This window comes from Gadus morhua, chromosome 21 (assembly GCF_902167405.1).
Source record: "Gadus morhua chromosome 21, gadMor3.0, whole genome shotgun sequence".
NCBI classification, from domain to species: domain Eukaryota; kingdom Metazoa; phylum Chordata; class Actinopteri; order Gadiformes; family Gadidae; genus Gadus; species Gadus morhua.
This window is the reverse complement of record NC_044068.1, coordinates 18785840-18799528: the sequence shown is the minus strand read 5'-3', so window position 1 is coordinate 18799528 and position 13689 is coordinate 18785840. Positions and strand designations below refer to the sequence as shown.

The 13689-nt window shown below is 46.9% G+C and overlaps 1 protein-coding gene and 1 long non-coding RNA gene across 2 annotated transcripts; both read right to left on the bottom strand.

Annotated features, from left to right (window-relative positions):
* Positions 1-146: 146 nt before the first annotated feature.
* LOC115534453 (XK-related protein 5) lies at positions 147-7378 on the bottom strand. Its single transcript, XM_030345443.1, has 7 exons — positions 7116-7378; positions 5835-6018; positions 5189-5373; positions 4661-4873; positions 3928-4097; positions 3114-3225; positions 147-2316 (listed from the first exon to the last, which is right to left on the bottom strand). The coding sequence occupies exons 1-7, from the start codon at positions 7246-7248 to the stop codon at positions 1292-1294; spliced, it is 2022 nt and encodes a 673-aa protein (XP_030201303.1). The 5' UTR covers positions 7249-7378; the 3' UTR covers positions 147-1291.
* A 2101-nt stretch (positions 7379-9479) lies between these two features.
* Positions 9480-12210, bottom strand: LOC115534452 (uncharacterized). Its single transcript, XR_003974323.1, has 3 exons — positions 12086-12210; positions 10956-11147; positions 9480-10136 (listed from the first exon to the last, which is right to left on the bottom strand). It is a non-coding gene; the product is annotated as an uncharacterized LOC115534452 (long non-coding RNA).
* Between the last annotated feature and the right edge of the window lie 1479 nt (positions 12211-13689).

Sequence of the window (13689 nt, the reverse complement as noted above, 5' to 3'; positions counted from 1 at the left end):
GCAAATGTTTTACTATTTTAATTAAATTGAATCTAATACAGTCTAATTACAACGTGGGTCATTGAGTACATTTTCTGAAAGTAATTTTCCTACAACAATATAAATTCTAATTCATTTATTGAAATAAGTGACGCAATTATCATCACACCATTCCACATAGATATTTATTGCTTATTAAAAGCCACCAGCGGCTACTCTGCACGGGTCACAATTTTAAGTAGGCAATAACCTGAGAGATTGAAATACGAAACTTGATTTGTTTCTGTTTCATGTTTGAGTTCATTGGTTGATTTTACCACACTGATAAATACAAAAATACACCCCAAATAAAAAAAAGCATGAAGGGAAATACACAGGTACCTATAAAGCCTTGAATAACATTTAAAACACTTTTATCAATAGAATACCAGACACATAGAGATGAGACTTCATTTTACACATAGTGCCAGTTCAAACCACGATTCAACACATTACAATACACTGTCAACATGTTTTGATGAATTTCAAATCATAATGTTGCCCAGTAGTTTAAGAAAACCCTTAAATCAGTGCACTCCTCTTGGAATGCATAACTGTTTCAATGGGAATGCTACTCATCCCACCAGTATATTGGTACAATATGTGGTACAGAATAAACTTGTGCTTATGTTAAGCCCACCCTGAAATAGGGAAGCCCACTCTGAAAGAGTTGCAGAATTGAACTCAAAATGCACATTATCCCAGGTTTTACCAACTTAAGGTTACAAGCTACTTTCCCTGCAATCGTACACAGCTTAATATTGCATGTTTCGATATTCATAACTCGTGGTTGCTTAACTAATGCACACCAATTTATAGAAACAATGAATATGTTTCACAAACTAGAGATAGCAAGGCTACCTGATAATATTGCCCAAAAAACTAGTGAAAAATACCAGATATGTAGGTTATTTTGGTTAAACCCAGAGCTTGTTACTGTTGTCTGACAAGAAGCTGCATCAGCATAAATCCAGTCCACCATTTATATTCTGATTATTAAGTGCCTACTTTATTATACAGTGGCTGTTTATTGAAAAGTGTGAGCAAGCCCCAGCAAATATACTTAATGCCTATCTTATAGTATATGTATGGATAGCATATGCAGCACACCGGATATTCAGAGAATAATGCTGCTGCTAATTATCCAAAAGTACTTCTAAGTTTAAAAACCTTGTGTCACGATAAGCTTGTATATGATAACAAAAAGCTGGTATATCGGTTTGACTGGTGGAGACGTCCCGCCCCACACCCTCTTCCTCTCTGAAGACACGGGTCAGAAGGTCTCCCCCTCATCCCTCCGGGACATGATGAGCTGCCTCCTGGGACCTGTGAGGTGGGGTACAATGGCCGGAGTGTCCTGGGACCCTGAGTCTAACTTAGGGCTGGAGGTGTAGCACGGACCCGCCCGCCGTGCCGGCCCCTGGGCCCCCCTGTTCAGGGCCGGGTCACTGGGGATGGAGGCCAGGCGCGTGGAGGTCTGCTCCCTGTCCAGACGGGGGTCACTGGTGCGACTGGGGGACTGGGGGTCTGCGCTGAAGTACAGGGTGGAGCTGGACTCGGTCGGGCAGTAGTAGTGCTCGGGGCTGTCCCCAAACACGGATTTCCCCTCGGGCGAGCTGCGCTTAACGCGCGACAGCTCAGAGTCCAGCGGGCTTTCAGTCTTCATGCTGTCCTCCGTCTCCTCCTCTTCTTCTTCTTCCTCCTCCTCCTCCTCCTCCTCCTCCTCCTCCTCCTCCTCCTCTTCCTCCTCCTCCTCTTCCTCCTCCTCCTCCCCTGAGCTGACCGACGTGGGCTCGCTCACGCTCTGGAACTCCTCCTTGCAGTCCGACAGCGGCGCCAGCCCCTGGCCCAGCGAGTCCGAGGCGGACACCTGGTCCACGCTGACGCCCCCCGTCGTGATGGTCCCCTCGTTGCTCTTGAAGCCCTGGTTGTACTCCTCCATGTCCATGATGGTGGCCGTGCCCCCCGACCCGTAGGCCCGGTTGATCTTGGCCAGGTCCCCCGTCTTCAGGGCCAGCCGGATCAGGAGCCAGTGGTGATGGTAGCAGGGACATGCACTGCTGGGCCTGGCCCCGCAGGGGCCCGGGTGCTCGGCCAGGGACCCAGCGGCCCGGGGCAGGAAGAAGCTGCCGTGGTTGGGGATGGAGGGCAAAGGCGCACTCTTGTCCCCCAGCGAGAAGAAAGACTCCCCGGGCTCCAGGCAGGCACTGCCCATGTGGCTGCTATGGCGCAGGCCCTGGGAGATCTCCGTGGACTTGGGGTGCAGCAGCCGGTAGTACAGGACCATGGAGGCAGCGCCTGGGAGAGGACACATATAGCTCAATAGTGGCTCTACATCACTGAGTGCTTACTGAACACCTTTGTGTTCTCCAGAGACCAAGGCAAGGTCGAATTGAATTTGTACATAAATAGTATCAGGTAAAAATAGGCTTACTTCATTAATTCATTAAATATTTATACACAAAGACATTGAAACGGGGTTCTGTGACCGTCTGGCATGGCTCAAAACCAGCAAAAGGCAATTGAGCCAAAACACTACAGGGGTGTTTGCGGGAAGGTTAAATCGTTTTTTCTTCTATTTTTTTGCTTTAAAAGACACCCAAAGCACTTTAAATAGTGAGTGTGTTTGTTTGTGTGTGTGTGTGTGTTTTATGGGGGGGGGGGGATATTATCCTAGTATGTTCTGGAACGCTCCCATCTCACTGGGGAATCAGAGACCAGGGCATGGTTAGGTGGCCAAAGGCCGTACTGGTAAGAGCCACAGTGGGAATGGGGCCAGGACACTGGGGTAAGCAACCCGTCATCGGGCAAGTAGGCCGGAGCGATGAGCACCACCTAGGGGCCCTGCAACACCTCTACCAGCACCATCTGGTCTCTCCCATCGAGGGATTGACCAGGCCAGCCCAGGTAATCTCCCAAAGAAATCAGCCACCGTCACCACCGTCTATGTAAGACAGCCTGTTTACCCAGAATCCCTTGCAGTACCTACACCCCATCAATTTAGGGTAACCGTGTGCAAAGTACAAACACAGCCATGAGATTCACATTTCAAGGGCAGCGGCGGACATTGGATGGAAGAAGGCCTTGGCTCTCACCCAGGAGGAAGCTACAGAGCACGGCCAAGGGGAGGGTGATGCTCTCCCATGACGCCTCGCTCAGGACGTCAGAGGCAGCCAGCAGGAGCATGGCGTTCTCCACCAACATGAACTAGAGAGAGAGAGAGAGAGAGAGAGAGAGAGAGAGAGAGAGAGAGAAGGAGACAGAGACAGGGACGGAGACAGAAAAGGGGAGAAGGAGAGAGAGGGACAGAGAGACAGAGAAATAAAGACAGACAGACTGACAGACAAAGACAGTGAGAGAGAGGGAGAGAGAGAGAGACAGACAGACAGACAGAGGGAGAGAATCACTCATCTAAAGACAGCCCTGACGTCACTGTCGGCTCGGGACACAGAGGTAAGGATGACAACGCAGAGTATTTGTGTGTCTGTGTGTGTGTGTGTGTGTGTGTGTGTGTGTGTGTGTGTGTGTGTGTGTGTGTGTGTGTGTGTGTGTGTGTGTGTGTCTGTGTGTGTGTGTGTGTGTGTGTGTGTGTGTGTGTGTGTGTGCTTGCATGCTACCGTGCGTGCGTGTGTGTGTGTGCCTGCGTGTGTGCGTGTTTCTGAATGAGCGAGTGAGAGAGCAAGCAGGGATGAGTTAGCAGAGTTCTTTCTCTTTGTATGCGCGGCTTGCGTCCGCAGTGTCGGTCATTGACACCGTAACACTATATCCGTGGAGGACACTTTGCTTCTAAATAAAACCCATGCCAGTAAGGGACTGAACTACACTAAACAAGCCGGGTCACACAGAGGAAAGCCCAGATTAAAAGGGAGGGAAAGAGATTTTGTCATCTTGCAGTCAGACGGCACACACCGCGTAGAAGCCAACAACGTGGTAGCGCGAGGGTCCGTCCTTGACGTTGAGGAAGAGGAAGATGTGTACCAGTCCCATGACGGCGTTGAAGGCCCTCCAGCACCAGGGGCCCGTGCAGATGTCTGGTTGCTGGGAGACCAGCCAGAAGGAGGCTGTGAGCCAGTGGAAGCCTGAAGGTCAGTGGGGAAGGTGAAACAGACTGGTGAGCCGGTAAGATAATACCTGGGGCTGCGGTGGGCCTTGAGGCTACGAGCGCAGCAGAGCCCCAGCGCAAGATCATCCGATGGGGACGACGACACACTGCTGCAGCACTCGGATCCATGCACACATGCACAGTATGTATGCGGTCATAACGGTGTAGTACAACAGCAAAATCAGTATTTTCTCTATCTCTCAGTGCTGGGGATTCACATTTACAATCAATCTAAACAAAATCGAATTTATTCTTACATATGATCAAATTATTAATTATTATAATTAATTAAAACTAATGTCGATAAGGAAAACCTCTGTGAACATCACTTGGATGATGGTACGATACTAAAGCATCTTTCCAGAGGATTAAAGAAGTTGCAGAGTGGTCTGGTTGGTTTGAGGGCCAAAATACATTTATAATTCTATTCCCAGCGCGTGCACACTGTTACCATGAACCAATACACCCAATAACACTGCGCTACCAAACGTTCCCAGAGGTATCCGGCCTCTCGGTACTCTCTCCTCTGTGCATGCTCACCTGCCACTCCCACCACCCACCAGTTGAAGACCCGGGCGAAGACCATGAGGCTGGTGACCCGGGCTGTCAGCATGCCCGCCCGCCAGACCAGCTGGCACAGCAGGGCGGCGGGGGGCATGTCCAGGTGGCCCGGCCGAATCAGGCAGCAAGCCCGGCTGTACAGCACCAGGGCCCAGGACAGCGACAGCAGGCAGAAGCCGCAGCAGTAGGCCACTGCAGAAGACCGCCATGATGGAGAAGAGGAAGGAGAGCAGGAAGTCGAGTAGAAAATTAGACAAGCGTCACCTTAAGACTGCTTTTGATGATGTTCTTCGAAATGTCTTCGGTTAATTTCAAATTAAAACCTTTTCAGGTAAGAGGAAGTGTAGAAGTGTCACATCAACCAGAGTTAGCCCAAATCAAGCATTGTTATTTTCTTCAGTTCAGCAGTGCCTTCCCTAACATCTACAACTGCATCAAATGGAATCTCGGTACCCCTGGGCAACCGAGCACCAACACTTCCAGAAGGTGGCTGGAGGCTGGGTGTACCTGGGGACATGATGCCCACGTCAGTGGACACCACCACGTAGGCCTGCAGCAGGCTCTGGGGCAGGGTGAGCACCAGGGCCTCCAGCAGCCAGAGCGCGGCGACGTCCGCCTGCTGCATGACGGCGGCCCCCAGCTGGCCCACCGAGCCCTTCAGGTAGAGCACCGTGCGGATGCACTCCCACAGGCTGCACAGAAAGCCCACTGTTATGATAATGATCATTATTATTATGTTCAATTTAATTTCAAATCCTTCACAATGTGAAGCAATATCTGGATTAGGTGACATTGTATTAATTTCCCTTTTTATCCAAAGCGAGTGCATTCAACCATGAAGATACAATTCAGAAATGGCAAGAGCCATGCTGTTACATACAACGGAAAGAATAAGCGAAGCAAGAGCTTCGCTTATTCACGAGATAAAAGATTATTTTTGTATACATTTATTTTTAAGGAATGGATTTTACCTTGGTCGACCCTTAATATACTCTCAACACACTTGAGACATCTAAAAGGCTGAAAACCTTTCATCAAATAGGGGCTTTTGAAGGTTTCTCTTGTTAATGGAGGTAGCACAGCCATCAGCGATAAGTACCAAGCCATGCATGGTGCTCCTCAAGCCCTTCTGTCAGCCAGCCAGAGTCCTCACCGCTTGAAGATGCCCAGGTGCAACAGATGTATGACGGAGAGGTAGCACCGCCGGTCGTCACCGTCATCATGGTACCACTTGGCGCTCAGGGCCTGGACCGCCAACCCGGGCAGGAAGAGGCCCAGGGTAAGCCCCGCCCACTGGGTCTCCTCATTCCACAGGTAGAAGCCAAAGCAGTAGAACACTGAACAGGGGAAAGAGGACTTCAGGTGAGTTTAGAGATAAATGTCATCGAGGCACAGGTAGGAATGCATTGCACCATTGGATAGCTAAAGGTGGACTGCATACATTGGTGATTGAACCAAGAACCTTTCAGCTGGGAGTCACACATCCGAACCAGTAGACCACTCATTCTTGCCCTCAGTCTACTCCACATGGCTTTTGACACACCAAACAGATGCGCAAACAAATGGAAGTTATAAGTAGAATATAGATTCTTGGAGAAATAGGGCAGTTGAGGGCAAACTAAACACTCTGAAATCCAGACACGGCAGTTAAAAACAGACTATGGTGCAATTTTATTACAGTTAGAAAATGTATAAAGCACAGGCTGTCCTCACTGTCACTTTCCCAGCAAATTGTGACACCTCATCTCCCAGGCTGTGCCCTTGTCAGCAGGATCATCCCCAACCGAACGCTTCTGGCAATGACCCCAGTGGCTTAGATGAAGTCCAGGATGAAATCAGTTGCACAAGATGAGTGATGCTCAATTATTTACCTTATAGCCTATTACATCAATGCACAAATCTCAAGGGCATTCTTTTTAGAAAACACGATGCAATGGAGCTGAATCGTTGATTATCTTCAGACAAATAAAAAACAAAAATGTGGTGGTGGCTCAAATGTATGTTCAAGGTTAAACCATTTGTAGCTCTACTGACATTTTTTTTGCACTACAGAGATATATGCAATGCAAAATGCTGTTATTTCTATAGAGCTAACCCATTTGGAAACATTTTGCGCATCGGTCTGGTTGCGCGGCCAACGCAGAGAAAAGCTCGACCTTTAATTGGCCAAGGGGTGACTTCAGGTATCAATGGAAGCATGCTCTTAAGCTTGGGCAGCTAACCTTACGGATTGACTCATAGAGTAGCCTACTAAAGAATGGCTTACGGAAGAGCTTCGTATCGAAAAACCAAAGCATCTTGTGGTCTACGAATATAATGCGAGGAATAGATGTAGACATAAACAGTATGCGTAACACACTGCTTATCTCATACAGGTCATAAAACATCAAACCCATTTCCCTGCTGTGTCTATGGTAATCTCACGCTCACTTACGCGCGGTCCTCTCCGCCACGATCACCAGAGCCGACGCGCCGAGCAGAGCCGCCTGGCACCACGCGGTCCAGCAGCGGCTCCGCCGAACAGCCGCTGGCCTCCTGTGGGCCAAACCCGCGGCGGCGGTGATCATGATGCGGGCCGGTCAGTGGGACAGTAACCCGGAGACATTGTCCAAGGCATCCTTCTTCACCTTCTCTCCATCCGTCACACCTCCTCCTCCGGCTGCTGCCACTCTACCGACCAAAATATCTGACGTCACAGCAGGGCTTTAAAGTGACAGCGCGCTCGGCGGCGGCGCGCCTGTACACGCACGGTACAGGCACATGGCGCATGGAGGCGCGCCTGTAAGCTCACGGCCTATGGCGGCGCGCCTGTACACGCACGGCCCAAGGCGGCGCGTCTGTACACGCCCGGCCAATGGCGGCGTGCGTGTACACGCTCGGACCTTGGCGGTGCGTTATCTCCAAGTTACCGTTATATCCATCCATGGCAGATAGATCGGACTGATTGAGCAGGATTACTATTGCAACAACACATCATCAGTAGGGTAAAACTAACCTGTCTCACGACGGTCTAAACCCAGCTCACGTTCCCTATTAGTGGGTGAACAATCCAACGCTTGGTGAATTCTGCTTCACAATGATAGGAAGAGCCGACATCGCTCTACATTTTGATCATACCTCGGATATCTGGGTCAAGAAGCTCTTAAGTGCAACTATTTACTATAAATAGCAGTTCGATTAATTACAAAAGTAATATGTAGTTGCCCTAAGGCTGTACTTATTAGGCTATGCTGGACACGTGCAGCCCCACGGAGACATTATATCCAGCGTCTGGGGTCTGCTGGATGATGTCAGTGTGTTGAGGGTTCAACGTCTAATTCATTCCAAACATTACTATTTCAACAGTTGGTGTGTTCAGTCGATTTGCACAACCTGGGCTCCACTCCATTACGGGCAGGCCTCACATAGGCCTATATCGGAAAGATGCAAGCTGAAAGTCACACCACTTTAAGCACAATAGGTTATTTTAATAGGCCATACTTTCTTAAAAGGCGGGAGAGAGAAAAAAAAGTCACAACTCGCACCCATCACCAATACACTACCCAAAGGACCATATTATGAACCAACTGAAATACATGTGAGAGTCCCAGTGTTTCCTATAGAAATCGTTGGCACCCAATTTCCCTGAATAGTTTCATTATAGGAACATTTCCTATAAAAATAGGAAAAAACAAAACAACGTTTATTGTATGTAATTACAGCTCTGATGCATTTTAAACATTGAGGTTTGGAGAGACCAAGGGAGAAGTTTGCTTTAGCTACTAAACCAAACTTCTGGTATAACTGGTATGAATAGAATTGAATTGTATTGTTAGGAGTGTATAGATAGGCTACTGTTCTATAGTCAAGTTTAGGCATTATTTTGGAGATGGTTATGCTAAGGAATTTGCTTGGAACATTTAGGAATTATGTAAGAGCACTCAGGTATGAGGTTAGTGTAGATATTAGGTTATGATTAGGTTATAGATGTAAGGTGTATGTGAAATCTGAACCCAAAAGCAGAATAAAGTTCTAACATATTTATTTAAAGCAGAGCAAACATTAACAATAATCAACTCCTGCTTCCCAGGAGGAAGTACAAAAAACACAATGATGACAAAAACAGGGACAAAAATAAAACAAAGAAAGAAGAGCCAGGTCACCGCCGGGAGAGGAGTCCAGGATGGTAAAGGTCAGGACTGGAGGAAAATCCAGAAATACGCAGACAAGCAAGCAGGCAAGCCGGCAGGCAAGCAGGCAGACAGGCAGTAACAGTCAGAAAGAGCTGACTAGCCAAGCTAGTAATAAGGATATAGAACAATCGAACGAGGTGGCACTTACAACCCAGGGTATAAGTAGGCTGGGTAGTTAACAAACAATGAGGAACAGGAGCTGTATAAAAGGTGGGAAACAGACAGGATGGACAGGTGAGGGCGGAGTCAGAGGCAGGATGGACAGGTGAGGGCGGAGTCAGAGGCAGGATGGACAGGTGAGGGCGGAGTCAGAGGCAGGATGGACAGGTGAGAGGAGGAGTCAGAGGCAGGATGGACAGGTGAGAGGAGGAGTCAGAGGCAGGATGGACAGGTGAGGGCGGAGTCAGAGGCAGGATGGACAGGTGAGAGGAGGAGTCAGAGGCAGGACGGACAGGTGAGAGGAGGAGTCAGAGGCAGGACGGACAGGTGAGAAGAGGAGTCAGAGGCAGGACGGACAGGTGAGGGGAGGAGTCAGAGGCATGACGGACAGGTGAGAGGAGGAGTCAGAGGCAGGACGGACAGGTGAGAGGAGGAGTCAGAGGCAGGACGGACAGGTGAGAGGAGGAGTCAGAGGCAGGATGGAGAGAGGAGGAGTCAGAGGCAGGATGGACAGGTGACAAACAGACACATGGTGGACAAAACCAAACAATAACTAGCAGGAGGCCACAGAGTCAATGAGTCCAATGCCGAGGTGCTGACGATAGAGGCTTAGGTTAAGGTACTAGGTTAGGCAAAAATAACCCTTAAAGGGTTCCCAGCTTACTGACAAGAAATGAAAAATAAGGCAGGCATAAAGAAATGAAAACAGTTGAATTATGTGACTGGTCCTGTAGACTAGTGTGGCTCAACTGTTCCATCCCCAGGCGTTTAACACAAAAAGAAAAGTCAATTTCAGATAAACACTTGAGGACATTTGATAAGCTAATGTCAATTATTAGAGGCAAATCTGCTTATAAACTCCCATGTTAATTAATATGTATATATATTTGGCATTAATTTAAAAATGGTGCAGACTGTAAAATATTTCCAGCTACTTGCCTCACCTTCTGGATAACGCATAAAGCTGCTTATCCCTGTCAAGGCAGTGGTCCGCAATACGGTCATCATAGCCGAAGACTCTCGTCAAAACAGAGGAGGAGGACTGACCTGGGGTAAAGGATCCCCAAGGCTCGAGGAGGACCAGTCTGGAGCTCTCTATGGAGACCAACACGTTGAACCGGCAACTGGAAGGCAAGGACTTTTCATTATTAATGAGAATATACAAGGCCAGTGACAGACCTGAAAATGCATCAACGACCGGATCTGGTGTTCAGGAAAGTAATAGTATGGTGTTGTGCAGAAGTATCTTTCTTTAAAGGTCCATGAGAAGGATAGGAGAGACTGGCTGCAGGGTTACGTTTAGAAAGACCAATGGACACTTTTGGTGAAGGTTGAGCTTTAGATAGTAACTATTTAGAAATGGGTATAAAAAGGGTAGTTCATTTTTAGGATCATGTCTATAATACTTTATTGTATAATAGTTAAGGGTGTAAGTACACGGTTAGTCTGGCAGTGGAACAGACTTTGGACTTTATGAAATTGCATTGATTATCTAATGGTGAGTACATGTGGTGCCTTATCAAAAGGTGGGAGGGTCAGGAAGAACAGGCTGACCTTATAAGGGGTACATTAAGAGACAAAGCATTGCATACCATACTATAATCATCTGTCCGCCTCCAGGATTTGGGGCAGAATCCTAAGCATTTTATAGTACTCATAGATAATCTTACATAGAAAATGCGAAACTGGACCAATTCCTTTTAATTGAATTGCCATAAGGGAGGTGATTCACACACTAATTTGTACGAGCATTATATTATCAAGAAGAGGCCTACGAAAACTTCCTAAATTGTTCAGAACCAGTCCTTTCTAAATGATTCTCTAGTAATTTCTTATTAACTTCCCTTGTTATAACATACCTCTAAACTATGTTCTTGGTACAAATTACCAATGAGCAATATTTTTACCAAATGACAACGCAACCATGTGGTTGTATTATAGACCTGGTCATTTCATGATCAGGTCTCCTGAAGCCTCCTCCTCACTGACACTGGGTCTGAGGGCCAGCTGAGTGGTCCAGGGGGAGGGGTGGTCTGGACCCCAGGCCTCCTGATCCTCAGAGGACTGGACCGCCAGGTCGCCTCCCATCACCTCTGAGGGGTAGACACACCTGTATACAGGGTACTCTCTTCTCCCTGTTCATAGGGATATACAAATAGTCCTTACGTAAATGTGTCCTTGTATGACATGTCTGATCATCATCAACAGCCAACAGGCCACACAGACATATGGAAATTGTTTACTTTATTCGATTACCCAATATGGAAACATCTTTTAATAAATTCATAGTTATTCTACCTTGATTTGCAATGTTCATTTCTATTATTTGCTTGCAAGTGTTAAGAGTTATCTTAAAACACCTCATGGCTTAAATACACCAGCGTCATCAAAACAGGGAACTCCTGAAGCTGATGGTAAGGCTTCTTTAAATGTAACTAAAAGTAACAACCAGTACTAAGACTTGTATGAATATGTCCTGTACATGTGTAAACGGGCTGCTGCTATTAAGGATTAAAATAGGCATTACGTTTACTCTAATTGAAGAAGACTCTTTTGGAGAAGAATTTAAACCGCTCTGCTGGGGAGTTGCCTTTCCCTTCCAGGAGGGGGCGCAGCAGGTGAACAGTTCCCACCATCGTTTCATTGGAGCAACTAATCTACCAAAATGAATACACAGTTCACATCAAACGCCTTGGAACAAAAAGGTTCAACAAAACCTTCCAACAAACCATGCAACAGTCAGAGGACAGAGGCCTGTACAAAGGAGCCCACCAGAGGCATTTTATAGGAGCACGAATGGAACGAACAGCAATGCATATTGTGCACAGAATGATACCACATGCACAGAATGATACCACATGCAAGGAATGATACCACATGCACGGAATGATACCACATGCACGGAATGATACAGAATAGCACATGCACAGGAAGAACCATTGCACATGTAAACAATTAGCACAGAATACATCAAGAAGTCCAACTGCAGAATCAAGTATGTAAAATCACTAAACAGCCTAAAGCAGCTAATCCATGCCTGATCTGAAATCGAATAATTTGAACGTAGGCCTACCAACTCTCTAGCAGGCCGAAACCAAGCAAAATAAACATTCACAGTCTTAAGTCTAGTCTTCAGTCTTGTTGCATATTCTCGAAGAAAGTTGTCCAATCCCGGGTTGCTTTAACTCACTTCATTTATTATAAAGTCGTCGGCATGTTTCGGTATGGTAACTGAAGCTATACGGAGGGAATTGTTTCTAACGCGAGTGAGAGGAAAATACCGTGATCTACTTCAAGCCCCCCGGGCTAAGGCCCGGGTGGCTTGCTGCGCCGTCTACCTAGTGATCTCTGGCCTGTTCACTCGACGTCCTCCGTACAGGACGTCAAGTGGGTGTGGCCTATGCAGTGGGCGTTGCCTAGTGGGCGTGGCCGGGGTGACGTTATGGCTTCGGCTTCTTCACTTAATTAAAGGTGAAGAAGGAGCAGCCTTCAATAACATCATGCTCCCCTTGTGGCTATGTGAGGGTAACGCAGCTTATATGTTTGGTCCTGCATCATTCGGTCTATGTGTGGGTAGCTTAGATTCTTAAAATACGTAACAGTCTCTAAAAGGTTTCCCACCGGGGTCAACAATGGATGGACCAGGGTCAGAAAACGTCCTTTGCTCTGTGGAAGTATTTTCCTTCAGTCGTTTAGGTCGGCCAGGCTTCTACTTCCACAGATTTAAGAGGTTATTTCCATTGAGAACCATGAAGTGGATGCTGAAGGAGCTCTCTCAGCGGAGCGGAGTGTCCTTGATAAAAAAGGGGCTCATCGGGTGTTCTTTGGGAATCGTCCTGACCGCACCTGCAGGACGTGCTTCGCCGTCTCCAGGATGAGTGACATAAGCTCCTCGTGATTCGATGTCAACTTCAACAGTAACAGGAGGCTGTACTGGCACGAAGACACTTGTTTACACTTGTTTACACTTGTTAACTAAACCAAATAAGCTATTGAGGAATTGTGTTCAACACTCGAATATATTGCGTCCAGGGTATACTTACCCCTTCACTTAATAAATGGTTGAATAATTAAAAAAGATAGTCTAACACATGGTAAAGTGTTAGCCTATTATATAAGGCTAGGACAGTCTATGTAGGCCTATACGTGGTAGAATATGTCAGCGAAATAAAATGTATACATTATCCTATTTCAAACGAACATTAATCGCTCTTCATCTGGAACAGATGAGGAGCGATTAATGTCAATGTCCCTCCTGTTTTATACCAACAGGGGGCGGCAGTGGGTTAACTTTGTTTGGCCCTCTATTGTTTGGCCTTTATTTATGTATAATTATATAGTAAGTAATTAAGTAAAATGTATTTATAAAAGCACATTTATAACAATTTGCACTGACCAGAGTGCTGTACATTAATCAGTAGGCAAACATGAAGGTTATTGAATGAAGGCTCGATTATTAATGTTGTTAGAATTGCTTTTTGGTCTTATTAGTGTGCGCAAGGCTGATGGTATGCCTAGTGGTAGCAGTCATAATTGTATACTATTGCACATTTGATCACAATGGCCAATATTTATATATATATTATAGGTAGCAGCCAGTATTACAATTACAACATTATTCATCTACAGACTTGCGGGACTCTGCTCTGGGGGTCTGCTCTGGGGGTCCGCTCTGGG